The 23,568-nt window shown below is 33.9% G+C and overlaps 1 protein-coding gene across 1 annotated transcript in view; it reads left to right on the top strand.

Moving 5' to 3' along the window:
- Positions 1–17,499, top strand: part of LOC145277892 (interference hedgehog-like) — a 242,664-nt gene extending 225,165 nt beyond the window's left edge. Inside the window, exons 14-18 of the mRNA XM_080129887.1 lie at positions 154–405; positions 2,267–2,484; positions 6,882–7,005; positions 12,266–12,631; positions 16,710–17,499. Of these exons, the coding sequence (XP_079986013.1) occupies positions 154–405; positions 2,267–2,484; positions 6,882–7,005; positions 12,266–12,631; positions 16,710–16,855 (1,106 nt within the window). The 3' untranslated portion in view covers positions 16,856–17,499. The remainder of the gene's footprint in view (positions 1–153; positions 406–2,266; positions 2,485–6,881; positions 7,006–12,265; positions 12,632–16,709) is intronic.
- The last annotated feature ends 6,069 nt before the right edge of the window (positions 17,500–23,568 follow it).

The raw sequence follows: 23,568 nt of genomic DNA, 5'->3' as shown, positions 1-23,568 counted from the left end.
TTTTAATTTTTTTACACTTTATATTGTTTTTTTTTGTTTTTTTTTTTACTTTTTATTTTATAATTTTTAGGTTTTTAAAAATCTTGAAACTTTTTCTCTATTTGAATTATCTCCCTTAGTCTAATATGAAATTCTCCATTTTTGTTATGCCAGCTTTAGAAGATAGGGAAAATAAAGACCACATTCCTCATATTCATACGTCGTTACCATCTGGATATCACCCAAGAACAACTTGGACTTCTACTGTCAGTCCCAAAGATAATTATGAATCTACAAACGGTTCACAGTCAAGCGGTGAATTGCTTTACAAGATTTTGGGAGGCATCCTCGCCATTATGGTTCTTGTCTTGCTAATGCTTATGGCAATGTGTTGCATAAAACAACGTCAACAAAGAAATATGATGGGTAAGTTACAGCTTCTTCTCATTTCAATGTAAAAAACAAAATATTTTAAAATCTAACGATGATATTTATACGATGATATTTAAAATCTAATGATATATATGTACTGTTATTTACCTGCTTTCTAGAAGGTAAGACACAAGGTCAAGTGTGTGTTTGATTAAAGCCTTTCTGTAGAACGAACTGGATTCAAACTTAGTGTACCCAGGTTTTCAATCTGTGTTATTGCCTACTTAGCCACCATTGTACCCTGGGAGTAATTTATAGCAAAAATTAGAGGGATGCAAGTTCTCTATTTTATTTTTTTTTTTTATACCCCAAAAAAGCGGATTTCCATTTAAATCACTGGTCTGTGAATTCTGCATTTTTTTTTTTTTTTTTTTTTTTTTTTTCAATCTTTTCTATTTTTTATTATTTTTATTATTTATTGTTTATTGTTGCAATCTTTTCTATTTTTTTTTTTTTTTATTAATAAAAAAACTGATTTCTTTGAAAGTGCTAGATGCTTATTTTTTATTTATCTGGATTTTTTTTTTTTTTTTTTTTTTTACCCCATCACATTTTGTCATGCCTTGCTTCTCTTTTGATGAAAATTTTACTTTTGCCATATTTAAAACGATTCATAGGTCGGTGAGGTTTCATCAATGAATTAAAAAAGTAAAGGCATTGTAGATTACACCTTTCTCTAAGTACCCCCCCACACACACACACATACACACGCAAATGAGATTTTACTTTATTTTTCCTCCCAGTGTTGCATGTAAAATGATCTCTGCCTCCTCATTTCCAGTCTATTCTAGTATTAGGATAGTTAAGCTTTGTCTTTAATTTTTTTTTATAGATATTGAATCATTTAAGATTATTTGTGGTGTCATGATTTTTTGCTTTGTTTGGAAGCAGGGGGCATGCCACACTAACTTATGGTTAGTGAAATTGTTATGAAATGGTATTTTTTTTTTTAGAGAGGGCACTTGCTACTAGGAGTTAGGGTTAGTGGAAGAGTAAGTAAAACTTTTTTTTTACTTTTAGGCATGAAAAATAAAACTTATCTTCCCCGACCCTCTAAAACGACATACAGAATTTATCCCTCATAGCAAAATGACTTTTACCAAACACATTAGAATCTACTGATCTGCTTTGTTTTTTGCTATTTTTATTTTCTTCAAATCTTATTTTGTTCAAAGCCAATTTTTTCGCTTCTTGTCATTTCCCTGTTAGAGAAAGTCTTCATTTCTTAAAAAAAAAACATACCTTGCCCTACCACTAAGTCAGTGGCCAGACAACCTCACAACCACGCCCTACATTTAATCCATGTATAGTCATTTTTCTTTTTGTTTTTAATCTACTGTAAAGATAGCCTGAAAAATAAGAGTTTGTATTTTTAAATAAACTCTTTTAAAATATGTAAGCACATTAAAAATATATGGGTCAAATATAAATAAATTCAAATTCTAATGGTTTAAAAGTGCAGAATTTTTTTTATATATATTTATTCATTAAAATTAAAATTTTCAATTTATAAATTTCCAGGAAAATCAATTTTTTTTTCCTTTCTTTTACATGTCATACTGATAGTAATGCCTGGCACGTCTTCAGATGTTGATCAAGTTACATGGTGCACCATACAGATTTTTCTTTGTTTTTTGTTTTTTTTTTAATATAAGGAGAATTTTGGACAAGGGCCAGTTTTTTTTTTTTTTTTTTTTTTTTTTTTGAACAGTTACAAATAAAATGAGTAATGACTAATGACATTTTAATTAAAATTTAAATAATTATAAATTCTTTAAATTTTAATTAAAATTTAAATAATTATAAATTCCTTAAAAAGAAACAATATTCCTAAAACTTATTTTTATTTTTGTAGCTGCAATGAATTCTTGTGATCACAAAAAGTACATGAATGGTGGCCATTATCCAGTGAATGGTAATATTACAAACGGCCATATTGGACATCATTCACATCATAGCAGGAATTACCGACATCACACTGGTGGCGATCAATCCCTATCTAAACCCTACGCCTTTAATGATATGATTGAAAGCTATACGTCAGCTCCAGCCTGCTCAAAGTCGTTACATATGGTAAGTGGTTGCTTTCTATAAACTATTTATATTTGTGATACTATAGAGTACCTCCACTCCTACACAGTTAGAATCAACGGGAAAGATAGACAATGATTGGCCATGAAAAACTCATACATTGTGTAATGTTTTCACTGATGAGTAATCAATGAACGAAATAAGTCTTCATACATGTGCGATGTGTTTATACGTGCGCTTTTTATTCTCTTTATCGCGTTTTTATAGTGTTTTGTCATTTTTGGTTGCCGATCGCCTTGGCTGTTTAACTTGGACAAATAAAACTTTTCATGCTTGAATGACACAGAGGTGAAAAACACATAGGAGACGTTTGCTGAGTTTCTTCAAGATTATATTGAAGAGAATCAACTTAGGAGAGAGAAAGGTTGAATAACTAAATAATTATTTCTTTAACTTGCTAACTTAAAAAATGTGTGACGCAAACACATATCAAAGTAATGTTCAACTTGGATTATTCCACATTGTTGGTCATGTCTTGTTTGCAAGGCTTCCCAGGTTCACAGTCATCCTTTCATTGGTTCCTGCCAGTGTCTGTCTTATCCTGTTTTCACGTCTCCATACAAGGACTCTCATGATTGATTTGGAAATATGACGTCATGTCATCATTTGACTTTGTTTTATTTATAGTGTTTGATCTGTTGCCCTTGCCTTGTCACCCATCTTTCATTCAATCCCAACAACGGTTCTGTTTTACCAATTTGGGTTATACTGAAATGCACTAAGAGTGACCCTTGTCAAAATATTCACTAGCTAACTTAATTGCGACTGATGTAGGTCCATAATATGTAAAAATTGAACTTCAAAGCAACACTATGGACAATTAGCCATTAGCAGCCGATGGTTCAAGATGGAAAAGCATGAATTCAGAAGCATGGAAAAGAAAGCAGACATCTTTACTGAGAGGTCACCACTTATCAAGGTCCCAAAGCTACTTAAGGATAAAAGTGGAAAAGATCATCAGTTGGGCAATGCTTGCCACCACATGAGGGCTGGTAAAAATTGGGTGGAAAGGGCAGAAGATTACTTAGAGTAATTATTTTTATCGAAGAACACACACGCGCGAACAAGTATTTGTTTACATTAGACTTGAAGACGACCATGCCATAGTCGGCTAGAAAGCAGTTAAATTTTTAGTTTTGTAGAAACTTTGGGGGGTGGGGGCTTTTTTCCTTTTTTTTTTTTTTTTTTTTTTTAGTGATCACCACTTATCAAGGCCCGGAAGCTACTCAGGGATAAGGGTTATTGCAAGTACATTACGTTACTGTGGAGATTTGATGAAGTGTTTACTTAAGGGGGCGGTTCATTAGGAATTTGTTAATGTTGGACTTGAACACATCCAAGTTGTAGTCTGGTGGGAAGCAGGCAGACAGAACAGAGTTCCACAGGCGTGCAGTTCTAAGAAAGAAGCTTTGTTCATGGAATCCGTGTTTTGATTTAGGCACAGATATAGAGTGGGGGAAATTTTTCACAGTGGATCCAGCTGGACGGGTGTTTTTCGTGAAAGATTGGCGAGGGGAGGACCAGAGATTGGAGTTCAGACGAGCACCTGCCATGGAAATAACGATAAAACAAGGATAGGCTCGCAACATCTCTTCTGTGGGAGAGAGGTTGCAGGGTAGAGAAAAGGGCATCCCCCACTAAGCCACGAAGTCTATTTTGTACTCTGTCAAGGCAGGATAGGCTGTTTTTAGCAGCTCCTGCCCAGATATGGCAACAGTATTCCATCCTTGGACGTACTTGGCTTTTATATAGATAGAGAATTGCATCAGTAGTGAGATATCTTCTGGAGCAGTAGAAGGATCCCACCATCTTTCCAGCGACCTTGGCAACAGACTTGATGTATGTGTTCCATTTCAGATCAGGAGTAAAGGTCAAACCCAGAAGCTTGTCAAAACACGGGGCCTCACCCAGACAAGAGCCATCCATCACAATTGATGCCAGCTGGGGATCAGAGCGTTGATGATGTAAGGATAGGAGTTTGGTTTTGGATGCATTAAAGATAACCAGCCACATCTTCCCCCACTGAACCACGCGCTCGAGATCAGAGGAGAGAGAATCAGAGAGAACTTTGTCATTTACAGCCTTTGATGTGTTGCCGTAGATGGTCGTGTCATCAGCATAGATGTCAACGAATGATTTAAGTATGTGTTTAGGGAGGTCATTGATGTAGATCAGGAAGAGAGTTGGGCCCAGGATTGACCCCTGAGGGATTCCAGCATTTATATTGCAGGCCTCCGATTTTTGTCAACCTACCACTACTCTTATGAGCCTATCGGAGAGAAATGATTTAATGATTGAGAAAACATTTCCAGTTATACCGTAGCTGGAAATCTTGTGAAGTAGACCCTTATGCCATACCTTGTCGAAGGCCTTTGATATGTCAAGAGCAATTGCCCGAGAAAGGAATCCTTTGTCAAGAGATTCACTAATCCTGTGGGATATAACCGTCAGCACATCTGCGGTAGATCTTGCAGAGCGGAAACCATATTGTGTGTCACTAAGAAGGTTATTCCTGCTGAGGTGGTTGACTATTTCTCTATTTAATATGGATTCCAGCAACTTACTTCATTTACTGATGTTTTTAACAAAACTTTTTTTTCTTTTTTATTTAACTATTTTGTTATCTTTTCTGGATTTTTTAAAATGATTTTCTTTCAAAATCAGCAATGTTAATCAAACTTTGTAAGAATTTAGATGAAGCAATTATTTTTATTTGCCACAACCAAAATTTTCACTGGTGCTTAACCATGCCAGATCATTCTAAAAAAAAAATATCTATGTTCTTTCTAGATTTTCACTTGTATACATATCTATAATTAAATCTACAAAAGAAAAAAAAAAAAAAATCGAAACGGAAAAAAAATCATATCTCTGTTAAGGAAGTTATGTTTTTTGATCGAATTTGTTGGTTTGTCACTGTATACAGCCTAGCATCCATATTGCTTAACCAACTTTATAGAACTCATGAATGAGAGTATTGGCATATCATAACTATTTATGCCTTGCAGAAGATGCCCAACAACAAATGTGTGTGAATTTGTGTATGACAGAAAATAGTGGAATAATTGAGAATACACAGTTGACTTGGCGTAGACATTTTATTTACAAGAAGGCAACACATAGAATGATACAAATCACATCTATCAGTCATAGTCCGTTATTACTTGAGTTTGTGTGTCACAACTATCACAGACATAAGTAATATATCTCCATTTACATATACTTGGATTCAAAGTCATTCTTTCATTGGTGCTCGTCCTGTTCTCAGGTCTCCACACAAGAACTTGCATAACAGAATTAAAAGGTAGGAGGTAACTCCGCCTGATACAGAAAAGGAGTTAGCTCCTCTTGATCAAGTTTTATCATCCTAATAGAACTAATTTAATTTTAGGATGTTTAGTTAAGGTTACTGAAAAGGTGAAACTCATACTTTTAGCAATTCTGTTTCTTATAGAGACTTTATTGTAACTAATGAATTTCTGCATCTTATATGAACTTGAGGTTAGAAAGTTTGATTTGGGTTTGAAATTTTAATGCCATTTAAACTTTTGATTTTTTTTTTTTTTTCAGATTCTATGTATGGATCTTGCATATAAAATTTCATTAATTGATCAGTTAAAAATTTTTAGAGTTATAAATGTTTCCATGGTATATATTATATTTGTCACAAAGATTGTTTTTGATCGAGTTTGTGTAGTGTACATATCACTTGACCAATCATCACCAAACTTGGTCAAAATAGTGGTCTTAGAACTGATTTAATGTTAGGATATCTAGATCAAAATTATGGAAAAGGTGAAAGTAACACTTTTGGTGATAACTTCGGTTCTGTTCATTGTAGAGACTTGTTTCTTGGTCTATATTGTTGCGAATGAAAGTCTGTATCTTACATAACCTTTGCTCTTGGTCAAGAAGAGTTTGATCAGGGTCAAAATTTTTATGCAATTCAAACTTTTGATGCTTTTTTTTTTCAGATTCTATGTATGGTATGTGTTCTTCAGAATTGTCTGATATATTCCCTGCTTCCTTTGTTTCAACTCATTTGACTCCTTGATCTAGTGGTCTTCATCAATTCACTGTTTTAATACCTCATTGCAATACAACTTCCTATTCCAGTAGCTTCTTTCAAAGAACTGCAAGATTGTGGAACTCTCTTCTTGCTGACTGTTTTCCTCTTACAATAGGAATCTACCTTTGCGATAATCATCTTTTTGTTCTTATTAGCTTCTTACATCAAGTGGCTTTATGCCTTGTCAGGAGCGATTTCCATAAAAAGAAAATCAATTTGCAGTTTCAGTAAACAATATTTTGATTTCCAAAATATGTTATTGTTTATACGTCTGCATCAAATTTTATGTTAAATTTGTTTTCTTATTCAGTATCACAGTGACATTGGCAGTGATGTGTATGATGATCTGTTCAATCATTTCTCGCACGGAGACAGTAATTGCAACAGCATCGACCAATCAAAAAGTCCGCAAATCATGCAAGTAAAACATTTAGGTAAGTTCAAAGAATGAATATGCAGGAATTTGATGAGGTGATTTTTTTCTGATTCAAATTGCCAATCGATTGATTTCAGATCCATATTATAAAAATTTATGACACCCACACCTCCGCCTGCAAACTCCCATTATGAGACTTCACTGTGAATGTAGACGCATCCCAGGGCATTTATTTGGCGACAGTATTTCCTTCTGCCACAAACTTTTTTGCATATGACTTCATTTTACTTTTAACAATCCATCATGCTTGTTTTTTTTGCAACCAAATCGTTTTCAATCAACAATTATTTTATTTACGACAATCAATCTTTTTTTTACTATTTGGGGGTTATTTTAATTATAAATGTAAACAAAATTATTTTTTTCTTTCTTGTAGCATCTTTTCTCGCATGTTAATGTATGATGAAAGAACTCAAAAACACAATAGGACATTTTATCAGTCACTTTATTTTTGATGGTACAAAGTCTTTTCACAATTTTTCCCCCACAAGTGAAAGCTGTGCTGAAGATGTATCTTCACTGTCCACTCCTGAAATTTGTTCTGGTGTTTTTCTGTTTTCTAGCTATTCAGTCGTTTTTGTTTCTCTACCTTTCCAACTAGCTTGCAAATCGCTTATGTTTATTAATCAAACCTTACAATATTAATCTACATTCCATCATCACATTCATTATTAAATTCTTATCTGACACATTTTAATAATGTTTATTTTTAAAGGAATTATGATCTTTTGAAGTTGAACGTCAAAAAACATTTTTGCACCAACAAATGTTCCTGGGTATAGCACTTACTATTAAACTTTTTTTACAAATGGTTTAGTGGAGATATTTACACGCTCCATTTTCTCGCATTGTATAGTAGCCATCCCTCCAGCAGAATATTACAACTGGCTCACCCTCTACTTCTGTGTGGCGTAACCTGCACTTGTTGTCATTGCTGAGACCACTCATCCTAAAAGCATTAGCCTTGATCTTTGGCAGCTATTATTGTCCTCTCCTGATCATAGTGGAGTGATCCTCTTTTCAGTCAGGCCTTCTTTTTCTATATATGCCTGGGGTAGTTCATCCAGAAGATATTTGACATGTTGTTGGTTGGCCTATGTCCCTTTTTTTTTTTTTCTTTTTTTTTTTTTTGCTACAGTATCCTCAATTCTTGGTGCTACTAGATCAGGCTGTCTGAACATATTGGCTTCCCGAGATAAAATACACCTAATATTGATGTTTTTTTGTTTTTCTATTCTCTTTTGCTAAACTTAATTATGTTTTGAAAAACCAAAAACCAAAACAACAGTCCCACCTTTTACCTCCTTTTTCTCTTTCTCCATCTCCTACTTCCCTACTGGTTTTTTTTTTTTTTTTTTTTTTTACAAAGGCATCACCACATTATCAAGGCCCAGAGGCCACTCAAGGATAAGGGTTAAAGAGTGTACAGTAGAAATTGGTCAATATAGTAATCATTACTAATGAAAATTTGGTAAATTTAATAACTTATATGGAACGGCTCATCAAGAACTTATTTACTTTAGACTTGAACACAACCATATTGTAGTCAGCCGGAAAGCAGGAAAACGGAAGACAATTCCACAGGCGTGCAGTTCTAAGAAAGAAGCTTTGTTCATGGAATCTACGTTTAGGTTTAGGCACAGATAAAGAGTGGGGGAAATTATTGATAGTGTTTACAGCTAGACGAGTGTTTCTTGTGAAAGTTTGGCGAGGGGGGACCATAGATTGAAGCTCAGTTGAACACTTTCCATGAAAATAACGATACATCAGAGACAAACTCGCAACATCTCTTCTGTGAGATAGAGGTTGCAAGGAGGAGAAAAGGACATCTCCTACGAGGCTACGAAGTCTATTTTGAACTCTATCAAGGCAGGACAAGTCCTTTCTAGCAGCTCCTGCCCATATGTGGCAACAGTATTCCATCCTTGGACGTACCTGGCTCTTATATAGATAGAGAATAGCATTAGCAGTGAGATATCTACTGGATCGATAGAAAGATCCCACCATTTTTCCAGCGGCCTTGGCAACAGATTTGATATACGTGTTCCATTTAAGATCAGGAGTAATGGTCAAGCCCAGAAGCTTGTCAAAACTTGAGGCCTCCTGAAGACGAGAGCCATTCATTTCAATTGATGACAAATGTGGATTAGAATGTTGATGATGTAAAGAGAGAAGCTTGGTTTTAGATGCATTAAAAGTAACCAGCCACTCTTTTCCCCATTGTACTACGTGCTCAAGATCAGAGGAGAGAGAATTGGAGAGAACTTGGTCGTTTACTGTCTTAGATGTGGTACCATAAATGGTAGTATCGTCAGCATAAATGTCTACAAATGATGTAAGGATATGATTTGGAAGATCATTAATGTAGATCAGGAAAAGAGTTGGGCCCAGGATGGATCCCTGAGGGACACCGGCATTAATACTGTGAGCTTCTGATTTTTGCCCCTCAACTACTACTCTTATGAACCTATCAGAAAGAAATGATTTAATAATTGAGAAGACTTTTCCAGCTATACCATAGCTAGCGATCTTATGAAGTAAACCTTTATGCCATACCCTATCAAAGGCTTTAGATATGTCAAGAGCAATTGCCCTAGAAAGATTGCCACCGTCGAGAGATTTGCTAATCCTATGCGATATAACTGTAAGGACATCTGCTGTAGATCTAGCAGAACGGAAACCATATTGAGTGTCACTAAGAAGGTTATTTTTGTTGATGTTTGATTACTTCTGTATTTAACACAGATTCTAGCAACTTACTCATGACGCACAGGAGACTTATTGGCCTGTACTGAGAGGGGGATGAGCGATCACCTGAATTCTTAAATACAGGACATACTGATGAGATTTTCCAGGGAGATGGGAAACTATTCTCCTTAAGACAACGTTTAAACAGTTTTGTAAGTATGGGCGCTAGTTCAGGTTGAAGTTTTTTGAGTACTATAATTGGAATACCATCAGGGCCAGTTGCTTTACTGGAATCAAGGTTTTTGATTAGCTTGGCAACATCACGTACAGATATACGTATATCACATAGCGTGTTTTCTGATACAGGAGGAAATATTGGGGGTTGGCAGTCTTGGTCGCAAAGGGTAGAATTAGCTGCAAAGTTCTTGACAAAGAGTTTGGCTTTGTCTGATGCTGACGAGATTACCTCAGGTCCATTGATAATAGTTGGGATGGAGCACACGCTTCTGTTCAGGATTCTGTTTGCTATTTGCCAAAACTGGTGGGAACCAAGCCGCTGCTCAGCTACTTTGGACTTAACAGATTGAGCATACAACTCTCTTGCGTTCCTTATTACTTTCTTACAATGGTTGCTGGCAGTCCTGAAAGCGGCTTTACTTTCCATACATCTATTACGTTTGAAGCAGTGGAAAAAGTGATTTCTGTGCGCAATGGCAGCAGCACATTCTGGAGAGAACCATGGCTGGCTGTTAGGTTTTTGCTGAAACTTTTTAGAGGGTATGAAATGGTCAATACCTACAATTAACCATTCAGTTAGGTCTAATACTATAGAGGACACATCCTTTTTAAACATGGAATGCAGAGGTAGATCAGATATAAATGTACGGAAGCTATCCCAGTCAGCCTTAGTGTATCGATATACTGTACGATGAAGAGGTACGTCTGGGGACTTATTACATTTCATTTTTATCTTAATTGATACAACAGAGTGGTCGGAAGATCCAAGAGGCGACAGAACAGAAACTGAACATAGTTCAGGGCAAGTTGTGAGAAAAAGGTCTAGTAGGCTCGCATACTGGCCGTCATTATCGGGCACACGAGTAGGTTCCTGAACAATCTGAGTGAGGTCATAGGCAATGGAGAAATCATGACAGAACCTCCCCTCATCATCGGTCTTGTTTGAGTGGGTCAACCATTCGACGTTGTGAACATTGAAGTCTCCACATACGTGAATGTTAGCTGAAGGATAAGTAGAAAGGACTTGGTCAATTTTCTCAGATATGCTTTGAAAGATAGTAACTCCGCTGTTGTGGGGGCGATAGAGAGTAAATATAAATGCAGTAGTGTGAGCTAAAGCAACCCGGAAGCACATATAGGGTAAGTTAGGATCTTCCCTGGAGATGTCCCTCCCACATGGAAAGCTATCTTTAATATAGGCACATATTCCATGCCCATGGCGATCTTGGGGGTCAGATTTAGAAGTTAAGTTAGAGTATCCTGTAATTGCAAACTCATCTAGGGAAATAGCCTGTCCAATGCCAGTTTCACTTAAAAATAAAAGGTCTGGTTTAGTCTCCTGTAGTTGGGTTTCAACCTTTGGAAGGTTAGAACGTAGACCCCTGATGTTGGAGAAGGAGACATGGTAGTAGGGGTCTACGTTGGAAGTTGGAGAACCGGGTTTAATCGTGTATTTTTTCTTGAAACTTGTCATGATGAAATTTTGGAATTTGTGGACTAGGTCGACAGATTTACTTAGAGCAGGACAGAGAGGGGAAACTAAGAGAGAAAAAGAAATGAAGAATTTTTTTTTTTTTTTTTGTACCACATGATAGGTAAAGCCGTAAGAATTACCCACTAGTATGGCATCGAGAGGCCCCACCAGAAGCTACTGCATGGTCCAGATTCCATTCACCAAATGGCAATACAGCAGCCCCAGTACTTTGCACCTGCTGATAGGACAGCCTCCTTAGTGGTTAATCCAAGGTTCGGGTCCCTGACTATCAGGCGGATAACGTCAGCCCAGACAAAACGTTTACCTCCAGCACCCTTACTAGTGACATGGCTACAAGGATAAACATAGAAACAGAAAATTTCCACCAATTCTGCCAACTGTTCGCGCAAAAATACTGCCAACCTAGAAAACAGCTTTTTCTTCTCCCTTTGTCAGAAAAATCACTCATTTAAAAAATGAGGACTGAGGGACAAATAAGAAGAAGCGAGAGTAACAGGAGCTGCCGATAACGCATCCACAATGCGTTATGTACCAAACATTAATACCATAACCCTTTTCCTTCTCCTATCGCAAAACTCATTCATGCTCTGCAAGGCAGGGAACAAAAACAACAAAATCCATTACGAGACAACCAAACTCTACAAACTAGTGATTGAAAGTACAAAGAGCTTAAAGAATAAAAGCCTTCTACAAAATAACTGACTGCAACATGAATAACGACTGGATTCGGCATTAAATAACCTGAAAAAGGGTTGATATGCCGTAAAACAAAACAATCAAACCAAATCTTTGACTTATTTTTATTCTCTTCTAAATAAAATGTCCTTCATGTTTTCAGGATCTGACAACATCAGTCATCTTACGGCCAGTTTATTAGACGTGGAAACAGAGGACTCTGTAATGGAACGTGCGCCTTCCATGCACAAAAAGAAATCCGATCCACACCATTCTCCAAACGGAGTGCCACATGTTTATGGCTCCTACGAAAAAGTAAACAACAAGGCAAACAGTAAAGAGAAAGTATCCGATTCTTTTGACAGAATCCCCAACCCAAAAGAACATTCACAGCCGTGTGATAATTTCTTAGTTGTCAATAATTCACATTATTCACATGGTTCAAAACCTAAAAAGAAACGCTGGCAACAGTGTTTGCATGAACATTCAACTCGAGATCAAGCAACAAATACAGATATTAGCAGTAACGGTAAGTTGCTTTTTGTTCAAATTGTCTACTCTATAATCAAAACCAATTTGTATTAATTTATATTTACTTTTTTGTATGAACATGTTTAATTGTAAACATAGCTGGCATCACTCAAATCATCAGACAGGTGAATAATATAGACAGTCGCACATAAGTGAATGGAATAAATTTAATGTTCAGTTAAATCCAAAATGATGCTGTGGAATATTTTTTGCATGCAATTGAGTTTTCTTGTATTGTGGGGATATCTGCCCTCTGATATCATTTCTTGTATTGTGGGGATATCTGCCCTCTGATATCATTTCTTGTATTGTGGGGATATCTGTCCTCTGATATCATTTCTTGTATTGTGGGGATATCTGTCCTTTGATATAATTTCTGGGTGTTTTTGAATTTCTGGAATTTGTTTTTTCTTTCCTTGAAGCAAACTTTTTCTTTCCCATTTGTTTTTCTTTTATTCCACCTGTTTATGTGTGACTGTCTATAATATTTACCTGTCTCTTGATGGTTTGTGTGATGGCAGCATCAGCTATATGCACAGTAAAACACTCTAAGATGCTTATACAAAAAGAAAATGTAAACATTTGTCTCTGTATTAAAAGTAAATGAATATAAAAATTATGATTGTATTAATTGGAATGTAAATTTACAGTGTGTATACATACACACACACACACACACATATATATATATATATATATATATATATATATATATATATATATATAACAAACTCTTCTATTCCAAGGGATTATCTTCACCATAACTTCAAAATGAAGAAAAGAAAAAAGAAAAAACTCTCGGACTGTACTACTTACTCTAATGAGGCTATTTTTAGCAAAATATCAGCAAAAAATAAAAAAAAATGATATCATTACATTCAACACTTAAAGGTTTTTAAAAATTTTCACATATATATATATATATATATATATACTAGCGGGGGTGCCCAGCATTGCCCAGGTGTTTGTAGGTGCATGTTGAGAAAAAAAAAAAGTTGTAGTAGGCAGGTAGGCTCGAACCTGAAGCCTTGACGCCAAGGTTGAAAAGAAAGAAAAAAAAAAACCCTGACATCTTACCGCTCGGCCACGATGGGACAGGAGCGAAAATCATTCTAATTTAACGATTAAAAAGTTAAGTGACATGTGTGTAAATTTAATGAGGTCAAACGCGATAAGGGAATGAAATCCCACACTTAACTTTGGCTGCGAGGCAGTTTTTTTTTTTTTTTTTTTTTTTTTTTTTTTTCCCCCCAAGATGGTGGGGGGGTGGAAAACCAGCTCCTCATAAATAGGGGAGTGTCCAAATGAATAGCATTTGTCTGATACGACAGATTTTCACCGCATTGATCAAAGCTGATTGCTTTTTAGATGTCCTGGCATGAGAGGCCAAGACACTGCTTTCGCTTTTTGATTAGTTTCGCTTTTATACCAAAAATGCGAACAAACATGTGAGGAGGCAGAAAAGCAGGAATTTTATAAAATAAGTCGTTCAAAATAAATTTAGACACAACATCCCTTCGTAAATCATAGATATTACAATCTCGGACATATATAAATAGTTCTTAGACATAGTTTCATATTTTGAAATTTATATAATTGTTCTTGCTTTGGTAACTCAAGAAAAATAATTCCGTCAGATATAAAGTTGCTTGGTTTGTTCTTCATATTTGTCTGGTTTTGATATTTGTCATCGTGTCTTGAGGTGCTATTCACCTTGGATTGGTTAAGCCAGCTTTTTCCAATGAATTCAATCAAAACTGAATAAGCCAGGCAATCCATCACCATCGCTGACACTATCGACAGCCAGTTATGGTTCTAACAGCGAACATCGTAGATTGTCAGACCCAGAATTGGTTTGGTAGTTTGCTTAACAATTCTGGGCCACGTTTAAAGCTGGCCGCCACATCGTTTTTTTCAGTCCCCAGGAGGAACCAATTGGTGGCTTCTCTCATGAGATCGCCTCGTTGACAGCAGAAGGTGTGACCAGCCCAACAAAGGCGTCTCATAAGAGCCTGCTGAAGGACGCAATTCAGACAGAAATTATCAAAAACCTCCAGTCTGCAAAGGTCAGCGGCTCTAATCGGCTAGGACTCAGAACCGTAGAGGCGAATAGTGCAGATGGGTGCTTGGTAGACTCTGCCCTTTGTGGCTAGCTTGATTTTGCTTCTGGACTACAAACAGGAATGAAGGTGACAGAAGACGAGGCAGGTGTTAGCGATGTGCCTATTAATATCTGCATCACTTTTGATATTTAAAGTGCCTCGGATGTTATGAACTTTGTAATGGATAACACCAAGCAGTGTCGCTTTCCATATTGCACTATGCTGCTCTCCAACTTGCTAAACATTTGAAACTCAGCATCCCTGTTTCTGCTCACATCACAGAATTTCTTGAGTAGGGAGAACGAAAGTACATTTACTTGCATGACTGAAAGGAAGTACACCTATCTATATCTATATATTTATACGATAGTGTGTGTATTATTTTGTGCGTCACACTTACATCGTTTTTCTTCCGAATGACTGCTGTTTAATTGTTATGACCTACCATTTCTTGTAATAAATAATTTTATCGAGAATTCTTCATATGTTTTGGCTTCGATTTCCATTATAACAGATGCACCCAAGTCGTGGTTATTTTTTTATTTTTAATCACAACTTTATGATATATAAGAATCGATAGAAAATTGGATCTATAATAATATATACATAATCTGCATAAATTAAAATATCATATTTAAGCGTATTTTACAACTGGGCTATGCTGGGCATCCCTGCTAGCTTAGGTAGCTCTTGCAGTTTTAACAAAATAACTACAATAATATCAAGGCATCTCCATTTACGTTGAACATCCACAGAATGCCAACATCAATATATTAAATATGAAAGAGTCTGCTGTGGAATTTCTAAAGGTCCTGCTAGTATATACTTAATGTGTAAAGTCTTTTTAATTTATCATATCTATCTAAATACAGTAACGGCTCACTGCTATATAAATCAATAATACAGTATAATAGTTTAACATATTATTTAATTGAGAGTTACAAGTCAAACACAGATATTTGTATCCTTAATTTGCTATTTTTACTATTTTTAAACTTTTGTATTAATTTTTGATGTTATTTATTTGTAATTTTATTGTCCTATTTTCATATATATATATATATATATACACACACACACAATAGTTTTGCTATTAACATTTTAAGTGATTTCATAAAATATGAAGAAATTGCCAAAATCATTAAAATATTATTTTATAACATTCAAGGGAGGTAATTTAAATGAAAACTTAGGTTTTGGTTTGTTTGTTTTTTGTTTGTTTTTTTTTTCAAATACAATTTATAATAGATATGTAAGTTATTTTTAAATAAAATTTATAACAAAGATATGCAAATCATTTAAAAAGAATACTTAGAGCTAGATTAATAGCCATTGGATAGTAGGTAGTTTTTTTGCTTGTATATAAATATATTTATAAATACATATATTTATGCAAGGGTCGTTCCAAAAGTTAAGCCTCCTGTTTTGTTTTTTTGGAGTTTTTTTTTTACTCAAAAAATTGAAGAGCTACAAAGACAGATTTGTTGCCATTAAAATGAGTGATCTTTTGTGTTCTAGAGTTTAGTTTTCTACATAGTCACTACCATTCCCGGTGCATTTTTTTCAGGAATTCAATAATGCATCTGCTTCTGTCGCACATCCAGCAGCAGTTGTTTTCTTAGAATCTTACACTGTCAATATCTGCAACAAAGATGAAATCTTCAGTTATCATAACAATGCAATTTGCAATTCTCTCTGATTCATTTGGGCAGAATAAAAAAAATGAAGGTATCACTTTTGGAATATCTCTCGTGTATATATATATATATATATATATATATATATATATATATATAAAAAACTTCATTTTGGTAGAAAACAAAGTGTATTTTACTCATTGAAATGGCAAAACTTTCTTGTAGAGCACAGCATAAGGTTGAACTATTTTGTTTTTGTATCAAATATAATTCTACAGTTTTTCTTTTTGCTGATTGTCCATTTGTTTAAAAACATATCTCGTTTTGTTTCTTTCAGAGGGTACATTGGAACTTTCCCCAATCAAGAAAAGCCCTTCAAATAGTGAAAGCAATGATATTTCACCTTCGAATCACAGTTTGTCATCAAATTCCAAGCCAGCATCTACGATGGACCCTATCATATTGGAAGAAAATGTATGTTAGTTGACAAAAATGTATTCACAATTCAGTCATCACTCGAATGTGAGGCTAACAAAAAAGCAGACGTATATCTTTAAGACAAAATTGATAGTGTGTTCTTACCTCGGACTTCCCTCATGCCCCACCTTGGATAAGAAAAATCTTTTGTCTTAACAGTTGCAAAAATGCATTCACGTCACCTCAGCAGCAAATGGCCTCAGCAAATCTGAGGAGCTGGCAACATTTATTTCTGTACATTGAAATAAGTCATTAAACCTGATATTTTGTTTTTAAATAATAATGAAAAAAAGAAGAAAGCTCAGGAAAGATTTCTTGGACTTGGGATGGAATTACAAAGGAATTCTTATTGACTTTGGTAAACAAAGCTCCTTTATATTTTCTAAAGACAATTGAAGCCAAGAAAGATACAAGTATAAAACCATTTTCATAGTACCTTATACTGTGATTTTGTTTGAAAACAAAACTAAAAAACAAAAAAGAACAAAACTGTATTTTGCTGAACTTAAAAATTTGCCTTTTAAAGCAAAGAAAGTGTGAGAGAAAGAAATGGATGAATGAATGGAAGAAAAACTTGTTTGAGATCGACACATTTATAAAAGATCACGGAATTATCTCCCTTTTTTTTCTTTTTTTTTTTTTTTTTTTTTTTTTAGAAAACTGCTGAAAAAATACAAAAGAAAAAAAAACAAACTTTGTCTCAATAAATGGCCGAATTCCTAAATATCGCTCATTTAAAAATTATATTTGGCCCCAAAATGTCAGTAAAACGGGTCTCACTTGATTAGGGGGTTGGGTTGGGGTGGGGGGTTAATACCTTATTTTTATGCTGTGAAAAAGTTTGTTTCTATGCATTTGCATTCCATTCTTCACCCACCTCCTTCATCCCCATTCTTCTTTTTCACTTTCTTTTTTCCTTTCCTTTTTATTTGTTTTTCTTTTTCTCTTTTCTTTCTTTTTTCTTTTCTTTCATTTTTTGCTTTCACTTTTTGTTTATATTTTTTTAATTTTTCTTTTTTTCTTTTTTTTTTTACTTTAATCCTAAACCTAAAAATCTCTCGTACCAGAAGACATTTCATTGGACCAGTATAGAAGCACTTATCTGCCCTAGCATTATTATTTGTAATTCTTAGAATAACTGTATTATTATGATTGTCACATTTTTACCTACCTATTCGGCAGCATTTTGATAAAGTCCTCGTGTTGGTATTGCTACTTTTAACAACTTCTCTTCAGTAAATAGAAAACAAAATGGATCTTACTTATTGAAATGGCAAAACTTCACCAGTAAAAAGAATTCACAAATTCTTTCATTCATCAGTCAAAAATAAAAATTTGACATTTTGTGATGCAATTTTCATCTAAGTAATCACGGATCTACATTAGGAATTGTCTGCTAGTCCACAATCTGAAAACTTGAATTTTTTTTTAATCAAAAATTTTAGAATGTTTTTATGCATAGGATTTTTTAACTTAATTTTTTTTTTTTTTTTTTTTTTTTTTTTTTTTTTACATAGCATTTAAAAAAACAAAAATTTGTGAGATTCTTAAAATATTTTTATTTTTTGTCTTCTCTCATATTGAGGTTAGACATTTTGTGAATGACTTCCAATTTTTCCTGTTTGTGCCATTCAGCAGGATCAGGTTGACATCAAAATAACCTTGCCATGTCTTTTTGGAGCGCTTCAGATGACTGATGATGGATGATGTGGCCGTATTAGTTGAGACTTTGTTGTGCAACATACTTTCTCATGGAGGCCTGTAGAGTGAGGCCGGCCATTTTCCCCAATCGATAAGCTGAATCCGGGATCGTATCATTTTGATATTTCATCATCGACCATATATATATTTTTAAATAGAATTCTTTAAAAGCCTATATGTTTTTTTTTTGTTCTTTCTCTCCCCTCTACTCATAAAATTATTAAAGAAAACTTTGCCATTGGATTTTTTTAAATAACTTATTTTAAATAGAAATACTTAAATTGCATAAAAGTTTTTTTTATGTTTTGAGAATCAACAGAAAATGAAAATTTCAAAGTTCATGAAAAGATAAGAAATTTTTTTAATAAGATTTTCCCTCCTCGTAAATATTTTTAATATTCTTAAAAACTCAAACGAATTTACAGGTTTTAATAAAACTCCAAGTTGTATCTTTTCTTGTAACTTTTTTTTTGCAGAAAATGTAGAAAAGTTTGTTCAGAAGAATTTTATTTCTTTTATGAAAAAACTTATTTGAGATCGACACATTTTATTTTTTTATCTTTGCCATTAAATCTGCACATCTATTTCAAACTTAAGCATGACAGACTAGCAGATGTAAAGAGTAAAAAACATTAGAAATAATTTGATTCGACTAAATTTATTAATTTTCTTACAAATTAAATCAAATCAAATTTGCTTAGTCGGATATACCAAAAATTTGGGCATTTGGATATTAATGAAAACTACAAATTTCTGAGGCAGTATTAGTATGTAACTTTACGTGAATCCAAGAAAATGCTGTTTCAGCACTATTTTAAAACGACTTATTGTATAGCACCATTTTATTTAATTTTTTTTTTTTCTTTTAAATAGCAAATCAACCATCTTGTAATAATTTTCAATATCAGTAATAAACAAATTAAACAGATGAAAAAAAAAATGAAAACAAGGTGCATGTTGTGCTGAACATGCTGCAGGCGAGTGCACTTTGCATCTACATGCACATCAGCATCTAAGACTAAGTTTTTCTCCTTGGTCTTTCCGGAGGTTTAAAGATTGCTGTCACTGAATGGCACCGTTTGGAAGCCATAGAGATATTCATGTACCTCTGGTTCACCACTGTTCTGTTCAAGCAAGTTGGGAAGAAGGGATGCTGCTAATGGGGAAGAAGGGATGCTGCTAAATTCACCCTTGTGCACTTCCAATGATCCATGTAGGTGTGCCAGGAGATTTTGATATCAACCAATGAGGTGTCTACCGATCTATCATCTGGGCGATCTTCCTCTATAACTGCAAGACATGACCAATGAAGTTATCAATCAGCTGAGGTTAGAAGTTTTTAGCAATGACTGCCTTCGCCACATAACTGGCAGGCCGACTTATAGTTCACTGCCAACTTTTCCATCTGAAGTCTGTTCCACCGATATGTTCAATGTTTTGAGCATGCAGCTTCACGCTTGGAGGGAAAAATTTGCATCCTAATCCTCTTTTTGGGTAGTGCAAGTGTATCTGTCGATAGCTAAGGAAATGGCTAACAAACACCTGGAAGGACTTAGCTGAACTCTTGGGTGTTGGTTGAATTGCAATTGATTAATCATCTTTTGTGATCTTACTCATGACTATAGTGTCAACCACTATGATTCAGAATGTGATGCAGGCTGTGAAAGAGGCTGACTCAACCATGGCTGTCATAAAGAACCAGGCTTGTCCACTGAAAAATGGCATCATGCACATGGTACAAATAAGCAAGATCTGTCGAACAGTTAGGTTATTGATAATGACCAAGAGCTTTTTGCAAAGAGCATTAGAAAATTTTTTAAATTGCACTTAAAAGAAAGAAATATGATTTATACTGAAACTGAACTTTTTATTTAATACAAAATAAAAAAAATCATATGTAAAATTATGTATGTTTGAAACCAGACACAATCGTATACTGCAAATACCGAATTATGAATTTAGGGGATAAACAATAATTAAATAAATAAATTAAAAATGAACAATGGTTTTAAAAATGAAAACTAATTTTAAATGAAAGCAAATGATAAATTATTAACAACAAAAAAATTTTTTTTAAATTAAGCAATTAAAGTTTCTAGTGCAGAAATAAGTCATGTATTTCCTGATAGCTTATTCTGTGATATCAGCAGATACACTTGGTGGACTGGCTTTCTCTTTACAGTGATTATAACTCAACCTGAGTAGGTTGAATATTTTTGCAGATTTTTATGTAAATGGAAATTAATCTGTTTGTACTATGGCATTATAAGAGTTAATAAAAATGCAAATGGAGGCTTGTTTTATATATTTTGACATAGCATTTTTAAAAAAGAAAAAATAATTATATGATTAAAGAATCCCATAAAAAAAATTCTCTAAAAAAATCCAAAGAGATTTCCCTTCTCATCTTGTTCAATAATTTATACGGCATAACCATGTTAACACACCGGTTCTCGTCAGATCACCGAAGTTAAACAACGTTGAGCCTGGTCACTGGTCATTACTAAAATGACCAATTTGGGAATTCCAGGTGCTGTATGTAGAAGGACATCGACACCTTCTTGCAAAAGTTGCAAAAACCTAACGTCATCTTCTCTAACGGAGATATTCATGTGACCGGAGATTGTTTGTGAATTTCATACTCCCGTGGAATTCCTCCTTTGAAGGAAGCCGGTTAAACCCAAAAAGGGTTAGTGCAGTTTCACACACACACACACGCACACGCACACACACACACACACACACACACACACACACACACACACACACGTTCAATTTCTTTGTTTATCAGCCATATTGAAAGTTCATCATTCATCTGTTCAGCATTTCTAATATATATTATGGATGAGTCCCTTAATCCTCCGAGGTCATCGGGTGCTGCATTATTTCATGCAGCATGTCTTAGGCAAGAATAGCCTGGCAGCACCCATCCTTTTCCAAACTCCGAGCACATACAGTATCTGGTATTAACAAATTGGTCACCCATTTTAGTATTGGCCAGGCTTAACGTCACTTAATTTCAGTAATCTAACGGGAACCGGTGTGTCAATGTGATTATACCATATATTATATATATATATATATAGGAATATTTAAAATATATCGTATATTATATATTATGGCTCTCTTTAAATCAGCTTCTTGTTTTTATTTTATTTGGTTCTAAGTATGTGTCTCTTCAAGTCAGCTTCAATTTAGAATTTGCTAAAAGGTTCCTAAATAGTCTTAAAATGGACCTGGTCCTTGTACACTGTCACGTTTTTCTTCCCACATACTGACTTGCATGCTCTATCTTAAAACTGGCCTAAATGACTTGCTAATTATTTTTGGACTCTTTTTGATCATGTGATCTTGCATGTTCAGCACTGGAGAAGAAAATCTTTCCATGGATCTTACAAACATTCTTTGGATGTAAACGATCCATTATCTGGTTCATATGCTATTTTCTGAGTGCCCGTTTCAGAGTAAAACATCTAGCTCTCTATGTATATAAATATTCAGCAGAGATTAAAGTTTAAAAGATGTAAAATGTTTTTGGAAGATGAGCTGGATATGACTGGAATGGAAATAACATAGATCACTTGAATGGATCAGTTTTCAGAAAATAGACAATTTAGAATATGACCAAAACGTGAACACAGTTACCCAATAAAAATGTTACTATAAAAATGGAAATGGTTAGCCAACTCGTTTAAAAGAAAACTCCTTAAGAAACAAGCAAAAATAAAATACCTGCCATCAGGAAGCTTTTAATCTAGTTTAAGTATTCTTTTTTTATAAATAATTTGTCTTGATCAGTTATCTCCCCTGAAAATTATGAATATAATATAAGAAAGGCTTTTGTAATATATTTCTTTTTGTATTATTATTATTATTATTATTATTATTATTATTGAACCACTTTAACTGTCTATTTTGCCAAAACTACTGTAATAGCTACAATAGTATAAAAATGGGTCAATAAATTTACAAATGAATAACCTCCAAGCATTAATTTATTATAAAAGAAGTTTTTGTTCAAAATTCCCTCTGTATTAAAAATCAAAAAATTCCTGTATGATGTAAATATCCATAATGAAATGAAAATATATTTCAAAAACCATGTAAGTAGTTTTAGTTTTAAATAATAACATCAAATTTTATGAGTATAAGACGTCTAACTGATTTGTCCACTTGCCATTTTGGAAAAAAAAAATCTCAAAAACAAGGAAGATAACTCAATAATTCAAAACTTGAGATTTATGTTGTAATGGCGACTAATTCCCATTAATGGCTTAAAAATTATTTTCTTTATAAAAATAAGATCACTACTTGATCAATTTACGTGATTTTTGGAGTATGATATTTTCGTTTTGTCATGAGTATGTACATCATACAAATTTTTCTTTTTTAATTTTTAGATAGAGCAGGAATTTTGGACAAGAGTAAAAAATAGTCACGCAAATTAGGTATACAAGTAGCTATGTCTAGATTGTTGCTCTTTACTATGTCTATTCTATTTCAAAAGCTTGCCTAAAAGTAAACTTGAGTTATTTTGATGGTGATATAAGTGTGATAAATGAAAAGTTTTCGTAATCATTCATTTAGATGAAAGGGAGAATTTAAACAAATACAAATAAAACTAAATTTATTCAAATCAACAAAATGAAAATAATAGAATCTGGTTTCAAAATTTCATTAATCTAACATGTCAGATTTTCAAAGTTTGATCAAAATATTTTGCCTCACAAATCAAATTTTCCTGACTAGCCAATTTTCATTTGTTATTGCTTTACAATTTTATTGACAATATTATAACATTCTTCACTGCAATTTATATTTTTTTAATTACTTAATCTGGCACCGGCAACTGCTAATAATAATCACCTAAAAATCAGCAAGAAAAATAACTCTTAGACTGAAGACTATATTAGTTGTCTCCCTTATGTGCAAACAAATAAAAAGTTAAACACCTTGTAAGTACAGCTGCTTTTTTTTTTTCTTTTTCTTTTTTCTTTTTTTTATTTTTTTTTTTACGT

This window comes from Euprymna scolopes, chromosome 6, assembly GCF_053919585.1.
Source record: "Euprymna scolopes isolate OS-2025 chromosome 6, ASM5391958v1, whole genome shotgun sequence".
Taxonomy (NCBI): Eukaryota; Metazoa; Mollusca; class Cephalopoda; order Sepiida; family Sepiolidae; genus Euprymna; species Euprymna scolopes.
This window is presented reverse-complemented; position numbering and strand designations above follow the sequence as displayed.